At 36.6% G+C, this 19609-nt stretch overlaps 1 protein-coding gene across 14 annotated transcripts in view; it reads right to left on the reverse strand.

The window, feature by feature from the left end:
* Tcf12 (transcription factor 12) overlaps positions 1-19609 on the reverse strand; it is a 296372-nt gene that overhangs the window by 48262 nt on the left and 228501 nt on the right. Inside the window, exon 1 of one of the 14 annotated variants that reach the window (XM_031345475.1) lies at positions 5925-6349. The exons of 11 other annotated variants lie outside the window; for them this stretch is intronic. In XM_031345475.1, the coding sequence (XP_031201335.1) occupies positions 5925-6095 (171 nt within the window). In that variant the 5' untranslated portion in view covers positions 6096-6349. Of the gene's footprint in view, positions 1-5924; positions 6350-19609 lie in introns of those variants that run through there. 2 more of the 14 variants (XM_031345473.1, XM_031345474.1) reach the window with 2 other exon arrangements.

A 19609-nucleotide genomic window follows, 5' to 3' on the forward strand; every position in this document is an offset into this window, starting at 1 on the left:
AACCACTAATATGAGAACAGTCTAGACTAGTAACAGAAATTATCTTCAGTACAATTTACAACAATTTCTAAAAATATAAAATAAAAATAATTATTTGGCTAATTTATTACCAGTTTTAAAATAAAACTCTATCATATTCATAAATAACCACCGAGTTTTCTTGATGGCTTATGCAATAAGATTATGTAGTAGACAAATACAAATTTTATAAAATCTAGCTGAACGTAAAACCTTAAAAAAGAGAAAGAAAGTCCAGATCAACAGAAAAAGGAAAATCCCAACCTAATTGAAACACTATACTAAAGCCATGCATAAACCTCTGGGAGTATAATTTAAAACATTCGCACTATGCCAGTACTCCAGGACGAAGGAAACAGGAGGCAATTCTTGGACAAATTGACTTTTCAATTAAGTTACTGCTGATTAACTTATATAAGTTGACACACAATAGTATACAACAAAGAGGTTTCCATTTTCCAAATTCTAAGATCTGAATTTTGTAAAAAGGAGCTGTTAAAGAGTAAATAAAATTTTAGCATTAAAATTATATTCCAACAAGTGCCAGACAATAGAGGACAAGAAACAGCTCTGAAAATACATATTCTTCTTTCTCCTAACTACTTTGGGTCCAGTATTTGTACACATAGCATCTACACTCTAGGATACATACAAACCAACCAAGCTTTAATTGATTTGTGAAGATTGAAATTCAGGTCTGCCTACTTTCCTTTGTTTCCCCTCTAACCAAAGTTAAATACGACCTCAAAGGAAACTATATAAAAATGTTAAAGTGAATTTATAAGCAGCAGTTGAACTGGATTTGACAAATATCTTAATGTTTTTAGTATTCTGATGGAACATTAAAATGGTAAAATTTGCAATAAAGTCCAATCTGTTCCTAGAGTTGTGATGGTAACTTCAATTTAGCATCCAAGACTTAAGAGTGTGCCACCAAAGCTGCACAGGTGCCAATCCCAGAGCATCAGGAAGCAGAGAAGGAAGCTAGGGACAGTCAGATCCTCTTATGGGCTTCCTCCTGTCAGCCAGCTGCGAAGGCACACTGAGATTCTGTGAATGGGAGAAATATGCTTCACCTTCTAAGTTTCCTCTCTTTCTACTAAATCTCCAGAGACATGTCTAGGTTGTAGAAACTTGTAAAAACTTTCTTCTCTAGGATAACTGGTATTTAGAGTTTCCAATGTTTTTGAACAGAGGTTTGTTGGTGTTGTTTTTCGTTTCTTTTTCAAGAAAGGGTTTCTCTGTATAGCCCTGTCTGTCCAGGAGCTCACTCTATAGACCAGGTTGGCCTCGAAATCCAAGATCTGCCTGCCTCTGCCTCCAGAGTGCTGGGGTTAAACCACCACCTCCTGGCTTGGAACAAACATTTTAATATTACTGTTTTTAACTGTGAAAAAAATTTCCCCAAATTAAATGAGGCATAGCTTGAAAAATTAACTTTAATATAATCAAGTATATTTCATTTGTCTTATATCTGCAACTGTTTTCAAATGATTACATTTTTTTTCTTCAGAAAATAGCCTTTTAAATGAACAGCTTTGGCCTTACTTTCAAAGGTAATATGCTGAACAGTATGTATCACCTTTAAGTTATCTACATGAAAAATATTAATAGATGAGGAGAAGCCCAAGGTCTCTTTTCAGTACATTCATGGGCAGGAGGAAAGGAATGCTTACTTATGCCAAAAGCACGAATAAAGCAGACTGAGGGCAACAACTTTTCCTAACAAGGCCTATGGTTTTAATTCACAGGTATCTGCAATGAATTAGATCAAAGATAAAGAAAAAAAATCCAACTTCCTTGAGTTTATATATTATAGTCTTAGCCCTATCCCCTGATTTATGCAAATGTTCTTATCATTCAATGCCTTTAGCATAACTTGTTCAGAGAATTTTTGCATGATTCCATGCTTCCTATCATAAAAATGTTACACTTAGTATGCTGGGCCCACAGATGGTCTACACATTTGAATTTATTATACTTTCTTCTCTCACAGTAACTAATACTAAATCCTCCAAAAGACCAGAGCTTCAATTTTATATACTTTCACATTTGTGTGTGTGTGTGTGTGTGTGTGTGTGTGTGTGTGTGTGTGTGTGTGTGTATGCGTGGGCTTTTATTGATGGTCACTAAAAAATTCATTTGAAAAATAAGTCTTATAACAGTTTGCAATATAACGAGTTCATTGTTATTCTAGTTCTTATAAAGAAACACAGTATATGGGCACAGAAAGGCCAAACCATGGCTAAACTAATTTTTAATATAATGAACTATATTAGAAAAGACAGTTTAGGTTCTCATGTTTTTTAACATCTCTAACAGTTAACAGGTATCTTACACAAAAATTGAAAATTCCTGCTTGACTGGGCTGAAGATAGATGTCATTGGTAAAGGGTTTGCCACCCATGTTTGAGGCTCTGGGTTCTATCTCCAGTCATAGACAGACAGAGACACATACATAGTCTGATAGACAGAGACATACAGCTACATACACATACACAAACATGCCACATATAGCCAGAGAAACCATACCCATAAGAATTAAGATAATTAGCATTATGATCAGATATTCAATGTGCTCTAGTATCTTCACTGTTCCATTTGCTATGCAATAGAGACACAAGTGGCAAAAAGGACTCATTGAGTTCACTGTGGAGACAAATTTACTTTTATGACAAAAGGAAAAAGCTTATCTTGGAGAAGAAATTAGACTCAAACTCAGAACTTATTATCTAGTTGGGATTTAAACAAATTACTACAAGCCTCTCAATCTCATTGTCCTTATTTATGAAATGAGGCACATAGTACATAAGTGAAGACAGCTTTCTGACTGAAAGGAGCCAGACATAAATTTTTTTCATGGCCTGGAGTGGCCCATGCAATAGTGTTGGTTTCTATCTTTTCTTACCCAGATACTATCTAAAGAAGTTCAGCAAGCGGGGCAGGTGGGTTTCTGAGTTCAAGACCAACCTGGTCTACAGAGTGAGTTCCAGGACAGCCAGGGCTATACAGAGAAATCCTGTCTCAAAAACCAAACCAAAACAAAAAAACCAAAAACCAAACCAAAACAAAAAAAAAAAGAAGTTCAGCATTTAGAATGTGATTTCAAGCTTACATTTAAAACTTTGGCTTTTGTCCAGTCTTTCATTGATTAAAACAACTAGAAAGTTTGAGGTATCTTTGGTTCATGGTACCTTGAACCATTTAACCAACTAAATAATAATAATAAAAAAATAATAAAAGAGGCTGCTCAGATTACAGACAGGCTGAAAGGCCAGTCTTAATGTTCCTTTTAAGGCTACATTTTACTTGAAGAACATCATTTGTGTCGATAAGAGGACTAAATGCTAAATTCTTAAAAATGAAGCTTCAGACATTTACTATTCCCTGATATTTTTTAAAATTTAAAAAAAAGCGTAATGTTCAAGAGTAGTTCTCTTTCCCCAATTTATCATGAAGATTAATACTTTACAGTGCACTGCAATAGTATAGTCACACAAGTGACACAGGACATCTGTTTTCAAATAGTGGAAAAACAGAGTTAATATTTCTGGTTCTTCTGCATATACGCATTAACTCTGCTATTTTCCCAACAACTCTAACACTAACCACTAACACTAACAAGAACCACTAGGCTCTTCCTCTCTGGCTAATCTCACTTTTCCTAGCATCTGACTGGGTTTATGAAAAGATCTCAAACCAATTAGGTACATGGAACAAAACTGAAAACTTAAAATCAAAAGCTGAAAAAGAAAAGGCACTGTGCTTCAGACCAGAACTGCTCAGTTTTTCTGCGAACACCTGCTATGCCATGTAAATTATGAAATCAATGGGAATGTACTAGCATTTAAAATACTAATGTTCTATATATCATCTTAAACCAATAAAATGGAACTAACCAAAAACCTAAACTTAACCTGTTTACCACTAAAAGTACATAGAAATCCATTACTCATGTGAAGAAATGTATTTCATTTTAGCATCAAAATATGAATAGTTTTACTTTTTATGTGAAAACTTGGTAGGCTAACACTTCCTAATAGACACCATGATGATGCATTCACATGCACTTTAGACAGCATAATTACACACTTAATAGTGATTTTACTGACGAAAACTGAAGATATTAGGAATATTTCTCATAATTTCAATAAAACTCTTGTTATTAGTAGAGAATAACCATGTATAAAACAGTAAGATGTGTAGACTCTCATGACACAGGACTGAGATAATGTATGATTGCCTCATATATTTTCCAAGAACATATAGTTCACCTTTGATCTATGTTAGGCACAGGGCTATCAATTTTTATGCTTTACATCTTTACTATATCTCAGCTGTGCCATGTACCATAAACTTGGAATGCTTATATTATCAAAAGTGTCCCACTGCCCTTCTCAGTGCAGAACAAAGAGATGTCTGTGGCAGAGTGACCTGAGCACAGGGGTCGGGAAGTGCACTTCACTGAATTTACATGTGTGCATGCTCACACACCTGTATGTCATCTTTAAACAGATTGTGGGAATTGAACACATTTTTTTTTTATTTTATATTTTTTTACATTTGAAAGGTAGCTGACAGGAAACTATTACTGAGAAAGTAACATTGCTTGCCCACTCGAATCTTCTCACATGCTCCAAGGGTCTTGACTACAAGAAGCTTGATTACATACTTCCAATGAGCTTAACCATTTCTTTGGCCTGACTATCATCTACTAATAAAGGTTACTCAAGAGTCCACAATTAACCTACTAGATCGATCCAAAGCACAGGGCAGAGGACAGATGAAACAACCCTTCCGAGGTGCTCGCTGGCCTTCCAACAGCACATGCTACTTTCAAACACTTTCAAGTGAAAAAAGGGAAAGAATGAATACACCAAACTTCATACCCTTTTAGGAAAATGCAATTAGTTTCTCAAAAATTAAAATGCTAATATTTAGAATGTCTTCCCACAAAAATTAATGAAGCTACAACAAATGCATTTTTCCTAAAATGTGAGAGAATCAGAACAAAGCTGAGGCTGCAGCTGCTGAAGCTCAGGTGAGCGCTCTAAGCGGGTGTGAGATAATGCTTTCTAATGCGAATCAAATACTCCACAAAGGCAACTCTCTCTGCATTTCTCAGGATACGCTTTACAATATACTAAATTCTTATAGCTTTTAAAGATTCATTTTCAGAAATACACTAAGTAGTTAATACTAAGCAATTAAAAAAAAAACCCCAGAATATTCTTGCTTAGCAATACAGGAAAGTATTTTAAAATACCCAAAAAAGGCTATAAATTGACCAGGACTATATTATTTGGAAATGTGGAAATGCAGCTTTTTTTTAAAAAAAGTGATTTATGTTATAAATCTCCACAGAGTCAGAATTCTAGCATGATTAGAAACAGATGGTATCCCAGGAAAGTCAGGCTGGACCTGAAACTCCAAACAGGAAACACGGCCCTCGATAGCTGACTGCTTCCCTAATCATTCCCAGAGCTTCATGCTTGTTCTTTTTATGAATACCCAGGACGACTTTCATCTTTTCCATCCATCTACAAAGCATCACATAATACTCAATAGGTTTATGTCCTTATGTATAAATTATGTTTATAATATATGAAAATGTAAAAAATAAGTGCACTTTCAAGCTTATGCTAGAAATATTAATGTTAAACTAAAAATAACTCAAATTCAAGTATATACTAATTTAAAAATAAAAGCCAACAACTACTAAGCTGCTGAAGTCACTATTCCAAGTAACTGTTGAAGACATGACTTCAATGACACAAATAAATATACAATCTAACTTATGGTAAAAGAATAAAACCTGCCCAGATTTTACCAAAATGCAGTCAAATTGCACCACTTTTCATTAAACAAGTCAGTAAGGCACTGTATGAAGAAAGAAAAAGGCTTACCGTTTTCCCATTGTAGTAATACATCAAAGAATTGTTGCCCATTCCAGGGACAGGGTAAGCACAATACATGTTGATTTTAAAAATGTTATCTGCAGCTGATGCACACAGCTTCTCTCCAAGACATATATCCACACAGGCAGCACAAGTCCTTAGTACTATGCATTCACACATGGAACTACTCAAAAGGAACTTATGTAAAATAGGACTGAACCAACTCACAGAGCGCAGAGGGAGGTTTTATGCTGTAATCAACTTCTTTCAATTTCTACCAAATCCTTGCATTGGTGGAAGATACCAAATACACAAACTTGGAGTGCTGAAATAAATATACAAAGGTCACACACTGTATCTAAATAAGAAATACTGTATCCTAAAGGTAAATGTACAAAAGAAGAACCAATTACACACACACACACACACACACACACACACACACACACACACACACACACAGAGAGAGAGAGAGAGAGAGAGAAAGAGAGAGAGAGAGAGAGAGAGAGAGAGAGAGAGAGAGAGAGCAAGCGAGCAAGCAATGTTCTGCTAATCTGTTTTTAGTTTGAATTAAATTAGTGCACTTGTGAAAGGAAGCCTTGCTTGCTACACCTCCAGTTACATTACCATCTGGCATGGCCTGAAGTTGCTTTCAACTCTGATAAACACATGATCAAGCAATCAGGAACTGGAAACACTGAATCATACAGGACAAGAAGGATCCAGTTAAGCCTTGTTCAAAATCACTTCCTGGAGAAAGTAGACCATCATTTAAGTACCACTTCATTGACTAGAATGTACTGTGCTTTAGAATTTTCTTTTTGTTGTTTGTTTTTGTTACATTGTGAAAAAAACATTTTTTAAAACTAGAAATTATCTTCAAAATAAATTACCTGTGCTTAAAATGATATTCTTAAAAAGGTAAAGTTTAATGAATAAGGGCTTTTATTTATAAAGTTCCTTGGATTTCTCATTCACAACACTATTGAAGGGTTTACAAAAGAATGCACCCTTTAGAACATCTAGTATATAATAAACAATTTGGTGATGGAAGAGGAAAAACTGTTATAATTTAAAGATTAAAAGGCTGGTGAGTGTAGAGATAAAACGTGCAGTCTAGCTAGTAAAGTAAATATGGCTTACTAGAAGTTTCCCCTCACTCCTATGGAATAGTTATTTATAGTTATATATTCATGTTAAAAACATTTCTTAGAAAAAACTGTCGGATTTTTCTAGCTTATACTATAAAGTCAAAGACTTAAAGCTTTTGTCTCTAATTATGTTTCACACAGACACAATTTACTATCTAAAACATTCTCACAATTTATCATTTTGTGTAGATTCCAACCCAGAAAACAGAGTAACAGCCTTTATTTTTTTCATTACCCACATCAAACCCTCTTTGTACTATTTCTTCTCTCTGTGCTTCAAAGATATCAGCAGGACTGTGCAAAGGGACCATCACTTTTTTTAAAAGACACTTTTCATGAGGCAGAAACCCACTGAAATATTCTATGACTAGTCTGTAAGACACAAAAACCAAACCAATCAAACAAACAAAACCCCCAAACAAACACCATTCTTAGGAAACATACTGATTGAGTCACAGTAATCAAACAGCACCAGGCAATAGGGCTGCCTAACACAGGACTCAAAGGCTGACAGCGTCAGGGCAACAATGAGAGCTCCCACTCTCCCCAGATAGAGAAAAGGCCTAGCAGCAGCTGCAAAAGAACATCACTGCACAGCAGCTATTAAACGCCAGTCTGCAGAGCACAAGCAACTTCCTCCCTCCTGAGAGACCACAAAGGCCTGCTTCAGCCCTTGGAGAACTGTGTGAAAAGCTTTGATTTACAATTAACAATGCCATGTCTTAAAACCTTTCAGTAAATTTTAGTCTTTCATAGACAAGTTGTTCTCTTTTGACAGAATAACTAAACTGAAAAAAAAATGAATCTAAGATAAAATTTCTCTTTTCTATTAATTACTAAAAATATTTCGTACTTTTCAATAGTAATCATGAGAGAATAAGGAGAAGAGGAAAGCCACAATGACTGACAACTTTCAGTTATTTTCTTTTCTACCTGAAATAACTTTTACAATGGGTAAGAAAAGAAAAGCCTGCAGAAGTTAAGCTCAACAGAGAAAGGCCTTGCTGACTTTGCTGGTAAAACAAGCAGTATAATGTAAATCCCTACACAGCCACGGCTATTACAACACGAGGAAATAGAATTTCCTCCCTAGTTTTTATTTTAGAGGCAAGAATGTAATAATCTGAGGGCAACAATCAGGCCAACAGAAAAATTCAAAGTAAAACCAAACAAAGCTATTTGGGGGGGAAGGGCTATAAAATCAACAACTGGTTAAGATTTACTATTCAGTTTAAATGTAGAAGGGAGGGCTAGAGAGATGCTCAGCAATTAATAAGGCTGACTACTCTTTCCAAGGTCTGGGCTCCATTCCTAGCACCCACATGGTGCTAGGCTCACAACCATCTGTAACTCTAATCCTAGGCATCCAACACCCTTTTATGTCTTCCTGGGGCACCAGACACACATGTGGTGTATAGATATACACTCATGCAAAATACCATTATACATAAAATAAAATTTAAAAAGATATTAAAGCAGGCTGGAGCGATGGTTCAGTGGTTAAGAGCACCGACTGCTCTTCCTGAGACCCTAAGTTCAATTCCCAGCAATTGCATTTTGGTTCATAACCATTTGTAATGGGGTCTGCTGCCCTCCTCTGATGTATCTGAAGCCAGAGATAGTGTACTCGTAATAGGGGGTGAGGGGAAAGGCTATTAAAGCCTCCCTCCCATGCCAGGTAGCCTTCCATAATGCACCAGCTATAGTACACAGGTAGCTCTCCATAACGCACCAGCTATATATAGTACACACTACTATCTACATTGAGAGGAGGGTTAGGAACTCCTCTCACACCTGAACTTGTCTGTATAATATTGTTAATAAATTCTTCATGAAAACCATAACATCATGGAGAAAATTAATGAGAATTTATATACCTCCATCCCCCTATCCCCACTAGAGCAAGGGCTTTTAAGTTTGTCAGTCTCAAGCACTGCCTTCTGGAAGTGTACCTTCCAGAACTGGTTAATATGGATAAACATTTTCTTTATCACAATTAGCTATCTTCTATGTCAAGGTCTTTTTTTCTATTTAAAAAACAAAACAAGACAAAAACCAACCAAACAAAAAACCCAAAACCCGCCCACAAATCCCCAGTCTCTGCAACAGCTGCAGCCCCTTTCCCTGGGCGACTCATCTTTCAGGGAATGCTTCGAGCCCATCAAGTGCTACCCTACTCAATGAGCTTGTTTCATCTTTGCCTTCTTCTTTTTTTTAAAGGAACATGTCAGGGGTTAATCTTATGACTCAGTCTGACAAAATGAGTCAGCTGGAGACAGGGCCAATTTTCAACAGGGCCGATTTCAGGCAGACTGGTTGCCTGTATAGGAGTTCTGGGAAATCTTCATCCTGACTTGTTTCTACCCACAACGCTGCAGAAGAACTTAGGTCATGGTCAGACTTAATATTCACAACATTTAGTCTAACACCCTAAAATAACTCACATGTTATCACAAGATGGGAAGCATGGAGCACACAGGCAGTGTGATGAATGACAGAGACCCTGAAGAGACTGTGACTTGGAGCCACACGGCTTTGATTAGCAAACCCAAGATTCCCAGCCTAAAGTTTATTGCCTTTCTCCATTAAAAAAAAAAGAGAGAGAGAAAGAAAGAAAAATTATTGCTATTACAATACTTATAAGGCAGAGGCCTAAACTAGGTAAGTAAATGATTTACCTCTCTGAAGATTTAAGAAAACAATATTTTCAGTTAAATCAACTATGCTAAGGACTTTTCTGGAAATTTCAAGTTCCAGGCTTCTCTACAAAAGTCTCTTTGTTCTTTTTCATTTTCTGTTGATTGAAAATAGAAATTCCTTGGAGAGATAGGCAAAATTAACGGAAACTATCTGTTTTCCATTTTTTAGTCTTTTACTTGTTCATCTTCATTTCTGGTATTTGAATCAAGATAAGCGCTTTAAATAATAATCTCTTTAAAAACATATTTGTCAAATTATCCTTAAGCAAGAATGTTTCATGTGACATAAAATTCTACAGTGTTCCAAAGAAAATTTTAATTGAAAGACAGTTAACAGTTAATCTTACTGTACACACTTCTAAGCATGCCACATTCCACTATCCCAAAACACCATCCACCCTGGCTAGAAAAGTAAATCTAAACATGACACAAATAACTCTAAACATGACACAAATAATTCTTCATAAAAAGTTGACATCATTTCTAAGAAAAGTAGTCCCTAGAAGGTAGACTTTAAGGGTACTGAAAGCAAATTTAAAAGTCCATATAAAATTAAGTCCATAATCCTTGAAGGAGGAAATTCAGTAAATTACAAATTATTGAATCCAAGGAAGGTCAGGGTGAAAAGAGATGCAAGAGGGTTAAATACAAAAACTCCCTATTATGGTGGCATATACCTGTAATCTCAGTACTCAGGAGGCTGAGGCAGTAGGACTGCTGTGTGAGGACAGCCTGGGCTATGACATGAGATCTTATCTCAAAAACAAGGGAAGAACAGAATCTGCAAGTGCACAAATTCAAATGAAAGACATCTCTGAGGCTTCCACTTTCCAATTTAGCAGGAGAAGAAAGGATTTAAGAGACTCAGTGTCCTAAATTTGAAGGCTCTGGGGGCAGTATTGCTAAGTCAGGCATATCAACCAAATTACAGATTTCTTATCTGACCACATTTTTGTAGTATGTGCTACTTTGTAACAAACAAATAAAAAAAAAAATGAGTGTTGAAGAGGCTGCTTCGAAGCCCTGATATCTTCATACTCTAAAATGTTTAAAAATAAAACAAGGATATTAAAATCTAGTGAAAATAGTTCCCCTTTTAACCCCATTACTGATGACTGCTCTACATTAAAGACAACAGCTATTGATCTGAAATCATAGTGATCTTGTAGCCACTCTCTAAAAAAACCACTGACCTAAATTTGTGACCTTTACTTTGGTAATTCCCCATGGAAAAAGTTTCCATCTAAGTCTTAATTAATTATGAAGATAAACATTTTAACCAAAATCTATAGACTGTACTAAACACTAGTGCACATCATTTGGATGCTGGAGATGTGGCTGAGTATGTGCTCAGTCTGCCCACAGTCCTGGTTTGGCCTCTCATGTTATCAGCAAAACAAAAGAAAAGGAAACAAGTGACTCCCTCTTAAAACCATTACTAAGCACAGAGCAAAGACACATGATAAAATTCATTTATCATGAGATAGCAAGTTTTTCATTGCTTCTTTACAACTCAAAATCTAATCTGAAGTCTAGAAATATTTTACGGTTAACAAAGTAGAAAATATCCATCTGAATAGTTAACAGAAACCAATTAAATGGCCTGCACTTTGGGGGGTTGGAGCAAGAATACTTGTTTAATTTCTTTTTGAAAATCCCAAGACTATACTGAGGATGTGTAAGAGCTGCCCAGTCTCCTGGAGAATCAAGCAGGTAAACAAATAGGACTCCTATGTCCAGACACCAACAGAAGTGTCAGGTCATTTCTATGGCATTCCTTCCATAACTCCTCTATGAAGAACAGCTGCCACTACTGAAATATCTCAGAGCTAAAGCACAGGGTATATACTTCACACACCACCATGACAAAGCAGTTTTCTTTAAAATGTTAAAGTGGGCAGTGAGGGGAGAAAAACCCTTCCCTAACATTAATTAATAGTTCCTGGATCTCTTGGCTGTCTAATTCGTTCACCACATGAATTGTAGTTTTTTTACTCTCAATCATCACTTAAAATAACCTGGTATAGAGTTATTATATGTTGCAACTTGATAATTGTTCCGGAGAAGGCTCTATAATCCTAGGACTGCCTACTGGTGTATGTGCACACACATAAAGCCAAATGACAAGGACCCAAAGGTCTTAACTTTCTCAAAATACACCAGAATTTCTGAAGTGTTCAAGACTGGCACAAGGCTTTGAACTTGTTAAGCAATCTAAGAAAAACTATAGGCAAACAAAGGTTTTTTAAGAAACCATCTATAAAAGAGAGTATAGGCTAGTTTTAGACTGAAATTTTTTTTATTTATGTCACAGGTTCCTGATTTTTTTTTCTAGGTGTGCTTTTTCTTCTGGGCTGGTGAAAGTTTAACAGAAGTGGAACCTGCCAAGATATTCTGTTATTTCCACATTTCTTTGTCTAGATAGAAAAGTGGATACACTTCATGACGTGGAATCCAAAGCTCCAAACTTATATACATTAAGTTATTTTTGGGTCATAATCTATTTTTGTTTCAATAAAGATTTATCTCTGAACAATTGACACTCAAGGAGTAAAGCAAGGCTAGCTTCTATCATATGTACTGAAAGAAATTATGCAGTTCCTAAATTTGTCTTATTTTAAAAGAACCATTTCTTTTTTATTTTTTTTTTCTTCTCGCTCTGGTGAGGAAGGCTTAAGATTTATTTATTTAATGTGAGTACAATGTCACTCTCTTCAGACATACCAGAAGAGGGCATCAGATCTCATTCCAGATGGCTGTGAGCCACCATGTGGTTGCTGGGATTTGAACTCAGGACCTCTGTAAGAACAATCAGTGCTCTTAACCGCTGAGCCATCTCTCCAGCCCTAAAAGAACCATTAATTGTAAATTCTGCTGATCACTCTTTTGTTTTGTTTTTAAGACACAGTTTCTCTGTGTAGTCCTGGTGGTCCTGGAACTCACTTTGCAGACCAGGGTGGCCTTTGCCTTCCAAGTGCTGGTGGGGAAAATGGATGTTGACCACTCTTTCTTATTTTGTTTATTCATTCATTATATGTAAGTACACTGTAGCTGTCTTCAGACACCCCAGAAGAGGGCATGAGATCTCATTAACGGATGGTTGTGAGCCACCATGTGGTTGCTGGGATTTGAACTCGGGACTTTCAGAAGAGCAGTCAGTGCTCTTAAGCACTCCAGCCCGATGTTGACCACTCTTAACAACATCCACCTAATACTTTGTTTTGAATACACACCTGAGAAAGGTGTAATCAACAGGGAAGGGGATAAAAAGCATATTAATGCTGTTTCTCAAAATGGGAAAAAAAGTTGAGAGGTTGCAGAGATGGCCCAGTGGTCAATGAGTACTTGCTGCTCTTCCAGAGGTCCCAGGTTTGATTCCTGGCACTTATACGGCATCTCACAGTCATCTGTAACTCTAGTTCTAGGGAATCTGAAACCCTCTTCTGGCCTCCATAGACACTGCACACATAGAACACAGACATACATGAAGGGAAAATAACCATAAGTAAATCTTTTTAAAAAGTATAACAAACATTGTCTAATGTTTTTTAATGAGTCACTAGGAGATGCAGTATGTCATCATAACAATAAATCCTTTATATAAACTTGGGGGAAAGAAACAAATTTTGATAAAAATCTGTTAAACTACTTGGTCTAGACTCTCTACATGTGCATTTCTCTTTGAAAATCCCAAGACTATACTGAGAATGTGTAAGAGCTGTCCAGTCTGTTGGAGAAGCAAGCACGTAAACAAATAGGACTCCCTACCACAGATTAGATAGGTGGCTCATGACACCTATAATATGTGATGTCAAAGAACACTGGATGAAGAGCCAGGGCTCAGGTTTCAGCTCTGTCTTTTCAGAAAATGAGATTTCAGATCATTCCATTCAATTATTTCTTCAAAATCCAGGCATCAGATTATGCTGAAGATTTTCTAGCAATTTTACTACTAGTAAGTCTTTCCTAGGCTCATACCTGTAATACCAGCACTCAAGACGCAGAGGCAAGAAGACTGCTATGACTTCAAGCCAGCCTGGGCTACAGAGTCTCAAAAAAAGAGAAAAAGGAAGAAAGAGAGAGAGAAAGAAAGAAAGAAAGAAAGAAAGAGAGAAAGGAAGGAAGGAAGGAAGAAAGAAAGACAGAGTGAGCCCAACTAACCAACCACTTTCATGTTTTAATATCAACTGTACCCCCAAACTATAAATTCTTGCATTGAAAGACTTTTGTCTTAAATTCTTTCATTTGCACTGAGTATGCTTCTCTGTTTAAAACAAAACTAAAGCGCCAGGTAGTAGTGGCGCATGCCTTTAATCCCAGCACTTGGGAGGCAGAGGCAGGTGGATTTCTGAGTTCAAGGTCAGCCTGGTCTACAGAGTGAGTTCCAGGACACCACAGAGCTATACAGAGAAACCCTGTATCGAAAAACAAAACAAAAAAACAAAACAAAAAAAAAACCCAAAACAAACAAGCAAACACACCAAAACAAAACAAAACTAACTACTTGCCTCCCAGACTTCTGATTAGAAGAGGACTGCAGTGATTGCTACAGCAGTATACATACACTAAAACAGGAAGGATGCAGAGAAGATCAAGGCACCTATGTAGATGATGCACATATTTGTGAAGCACGATAGAGCTTGTACTTGTTGATTCAATTGTCTTAAGGAAAGAAATTAAAGAGTGAAATGCTGCTATGCTGAAGTAAACTGGTTATGTGTGCAAGATGTGAGACTATTTTCATTGTTGCTGGCGTGCCAAAAGAGTTCTATAGAGTTCTTTATTCTATAGAGTTCCATAATTGTTAGGTATTCTGAAATATTTTAGATCTTGTCATATACTCAGTTTCTGAAATCCAGATGTGGTGGGTTGAATAGGTTTGGAATGCTTGGCCATAGGGAGTGGCATGATTAAGAGGTGTGGCCTTACTGGAGTCCATGTGGTCTTGGTGGAAGAAGTATTGCTCTGTATAGCTGGGCTTTGAGATCTCCTATGCTGAAGCTTCGCCCAGTGTGGAATCAGAGAACCTTCTCTTGGCTGCCTGAGGAAGGCAATCCACTTCTGCCGCTTATAGATCAAGATGTAGCTCCTCCAGCATCATGTCTGCCTGGACACTGTCATACTTCTGTTATGATGACAGTGTACTGAACCTCTGAAACTGTAAGCCAGCCACAATATTGTCCCTTATAAAAGCTGCCTTGGTCATGGTGTCATAGTAATAAAACCAAACTAAGACACCAGAGTTGCTGCAGTTGATATCCAGTGCCCACAGCAATCTCAAATCTTATTTTCATAATTACACTTATTAATGGTAAAATGAAAAGCCTAAAGCATTACATGAGATGAAAGATCCAGGAAAGAATCTCAAGAAGCACATTACAACCCCTGAGCTCTAAAATAAGCATCTAAAAGTTCCCAACTCAACAAGTGCTGACACGTGAGGTATGAGCAGTTATTACCCCATAATATGTTCATTTAAAGTGACCATCTATCTTAAAAGTTATGGAGTATCCAGAACAACAAGAAAGGCTGGCAACTTACCAGCAGGTAAAAACTCTTACCCAACTTTGGCATTACTTACTCAATAACAATTTTGACATTTGATTTTAACAATGTGCATTTATACGTAGGTCTGACAGATTAATTTAGTTCTTCTAGAGAACGAAAGATTTGTTGTTGAACCCTTGAAATAACCACAGAAGCTTCCATGAAGAGGGACGTGAGTAGCTGAGCTGACGAGAGAGCCTATCAAAGGAGTGGACGCTGCTCCTGTACCATCCTTCAAAAAAAGTGCAGGGCTAACATGACTCTGTATGTTCTGGCTAGGAAATTTAGTAGAGGAGTAAAAGGGACTATGAAATGGATTATAAGCAAAAAATAGCTGTAATGAGTAGACAGACTGAAGAGCTCACAAGATGAAATCCAGGCAGCACCATCATACCACCTTTAGATTGTAACCTTGAGGATATGTGCTACTGTTAAGTAGGCTCCCTTCATGAAAGAAACCACTGAAGGAAAACTGCAAGACTAGCTGGGGAGAGGTTATATGATCTAAGAGAAAGGGTTTTGGACAATGGTGACACAACACAGGTACTGAAAGATGATTAAATCTTGAGGTTATTTTAGTATAAGAAATAAGGTACTTTTTTCTCTTTAGGAAAAAAAAATGCCTCTTGTACTCTGATTTCTATACACTAATGTTTTAGAAGAAAAGTCTTTACATTTCTGCTGAGGTCAATCCTAAATCAATACTGAGCTGACGCTGATGACTGAATTACCTTTTCTGTTGTAAAAACACTCTTCATTTTGTGTAAAATTTAACAGCATATTTTAGAAGTCAAATGGGAACAAAAGTTTGTTTCTTATATAAAGATAAAGAAAGCAAGTTAGCATATTATTCATCATTTGGACAACCAGAGAAGGAAACTGAGAAGTACTGTTCACAACAGGTAATCAACCAGCGTTCCTTTCTGGATGCGGAGTTAACAGCTGTACAGACATCATTTCTGGCCCCCTTGACTGAAATAGTTTTATGGGTAGTATACTCTATGATTGGAGGACAATTATTCAACAGAAAACTGTTAAAAGTTCCTTCTCTTCACAGGTACAATTTTTAACTTTTGTCTTTTAACTAAACCACACTCATCTTGAAGACAGGTCTATGTTTTCTTTGAATTTAATGCTTTGTCCACTTGTTTATTTTTTTTTTTTGAGACAGGGTTTTTCTATGTAGCCTTATCCATCCTGGAACTCCCTTTGTAGACCAGGATGGCTTCGAACCTATAGAGATGTTTGCCTCTGTCTCCCTAGTGCTGGGATTAAAGGCATGCCCCAGCACTGTGCAGCTCATTTTAGAACACCTGTAAGGACTTTAGCAGAAGGGACTCACTAAGACCTAATAGCAAATACAATTTAAAAAGTCAGAAAATTTGACTTGAAATCTGCTTCAAGACTATGCATATGGGACAATTTAGAGACATTTTCAGAACTTGCAGTGCTTTTTAAATGACTGAAAGATTACTCACAAATCTACATGGCAATCCCTGAAACAAGCAACACCCAGGGAACAAATAACTTCCCAAGCACAATCAGTATTAGCTGAACAAAGGCAAGCATTTGTGACAACAAAGGTCATACTGGACAGCGACATAGGACAGAAGCCCTTCCCAATTTAGACTGAAATACAGAGCTCACTCACCCCTGATGGTAAAAACTTGATTTCTCTTTTTTTGTTTTGCTGTTTTATGTCTTTATTTTATATCAAGAAAACAAGCCTGTCAAATCAGCAAAATTTAAAAAAATGAAAGAGACAACTTGGTTTTCTACTGATGGTTGATATGTTGACAGTGATATTAGGATTTAAGTGTATTCAACAATTCAACAATATATCTTCTAAAATCCATACAAGTCACACACAGAAAATGAATTGGCTACTTATTTACATCTGGTTTATGACAACTCAGAAATTCAAACTGTCAGCATTTGTGAAAGTTCAATAAGCCTTTAAAGTCACTTTTAGCAAGATGACTTAGAGGGTAAAGGTATTTAACATCACACCTGACCCAGGGACCCACATGGTGGAAAGAGACACTCCCCTGACTCTCCACCACATATCATGTAAAATGTGTTTAAAAAGCCATCTCTGAATGAAACTGAGGCATATGTTTGTTTAACAAGGAGCACAGAGCTCAGAAAGTAATACTGTGACTGAGTTATGCAACCACACCAGGAGATAACTGGGCCCAATGAAGTGACAGACTGCTCTTTTTTTTTCTGCTTTCTCACTTTAAACCAGATCAAAGCTTTCTTGGCACGTGACAAAAATGAACATCTTAGAGCTAGGTCAAAACCTATCATTCATACTGATACAATTCTGAAACAGCTTCAACAGTGGGCATCATAAACATTAAGGGTGGAAGGGTGGTTGCTTTTCTACTGACATATGAAATCTTCCAGTCAAACTGGACATTTGTACCCTTCACAGATCTAACTGTACAGACAGAGAATGAACTGGCCACTGTGGGAATTTTGTATTGGATCAACCTTCAAACAGAATTAGTCCATATGACAGATGGAAATAAGACTGTCTTCTACACATCCAGCTTCAATATGCCCTCTATACTTGTTTGCCCAGAACTAGTAAGCAAATATCATGTTCGATCCATGTTCAAGAACTGCAGAGCTCATTTGTGAAGTTACACTGAAGATGATACTAGCTTGTAAAGTTGTTTACTCCTCATTAGCTTTTCTTCTTGCCAGTCTTAGAGGTCTCAGGCATGATTTATGACACTGCTTTCTTGGCTTCCTGGTGGTCCTCATGGAGCAGACCTTCAGAAGACTCTTTACCACTTGTTGAGCTTGTCATTTTCAGAGGCCCTTTCTCTATAGTTCTAACCCCTGATAGTGATCTTACTAGTTGGGAGAGCTAATCATTTTGTACTTCAGTTTCTCAAGTTATAATTTTTACCAGCCCCAGAAAGAGCTGCTTGTCATCTCTCTTATTTAAAAAGTCTTAGTTTAAATGTGTTTGGGACTTACTATTCCATCTCTTTCTAGTTCTTAGTCTTATTTATCCTATCTGATATTACAGAGCATTATGTATGGGTCTAGAAGCCTGTGTGGTTTGGGGCACTAATTTATGATGTCCATACATTTAAGATTTAATGTTAACTCAAAATTCATATTAATTAAAAAAAAAGTAAGCTGAATGCCACTAAGAGGCAGTGTGCTTGCCTATTATTCATGGGAATGGAGCCCTAGGTTTTGAACCCCAGCACTGGAAAAAGAAAATATCGATTTCTATCTAGGATTATTAATTTTTTGTTGTTTAATGTTTAAGAGTGTACCTTTCTATCTACTTTTGGCTAGCCTGGTACTCACTATGTAATGCAGGCTCAACTCACAGCAATCTTCCTAACTCTGTTTCCTAAAAGCTGGCCTAACAGGTATGAGCAACCACACGCAACTAAAATTACCAATCTTAAACCCACAGAACTGTACAGCTTCAAAGCAAGAAAATGTTGAGTTTAAGCTACTCTCATTCATATTGGAAAATGAAGCTCCCTGGGTGAAAGAGTTAGAAAGCAAAACTTTTCTAAATTGGGTATCAAAATACTTTTTGCGTACTTACCAAAGAAATTATATTAACAGTTTTTGTGGGAAGATATATACACACTTTAAAATATAGAACAAAAAATAGTGTGACATTCTATTAAGAAAAGAAACAATGTGCCATTAGCCTATGATTAATTCTGCAAGCTAGTTACTTTTAAAAAGTCTCGTATGTACGTTTTTAAATGTTATGGTGCAGAACAAGTTTAGGTATGTGGGTTGAAAAAGGCATTCCAGATTTATCTAAGTGCTTACTCTGGGACAGATTTATGATGAAATCTTTTTTTTTTTTTAAAGATATTTTCTTTATTTACATGTTATGATGAAATCTTGACTCCTACTTTCAAATTCTGCATCTTTTGTAGTATACAAAATATTATTTACATTTGGAAGTACAATTACCAAGTTAAGAGGCAAAGTAATGAACACAGAGACTCCGTACATCTGATGCTCATTAGGGAAGCTACAACAATGTTCAACCAAAAGGGGAAAAGCAAAGGAGAAATATAGCCCTGAGATGTGAGAAAATAATAATGATCAGAATAATCTAGGCAGCAGACTGAGATTCAGCAAATTTTCCTTCTCTTTGGATGTTCTTTTTCTGCAAAAGAATGCTTTTTGAACAATAACAGCAACTGTAATTTAGCGTGCATTCACTGTACACCAGGTTCCTACTTACATACAGATGTAATTTTTTCACTGTGATATTTATCCCTTTGCCTTCAATATTTTA

Source organism: Mastomys coucha, unplaced genomic scaffold, assembly GCF_008632895.1.
Source record: "Mastomys coucha isolate ucsf_1 unplaced genomic scaffold, UCSF_Mcou_1 pScaffold23, whole genome shotgun sequence".
Taxonomy (NCBI): Eukaryota; Metazoa; Chordata; class Mammalia; order Rodentia; family Muridae; genus Mastomys; species Mastomys coucha.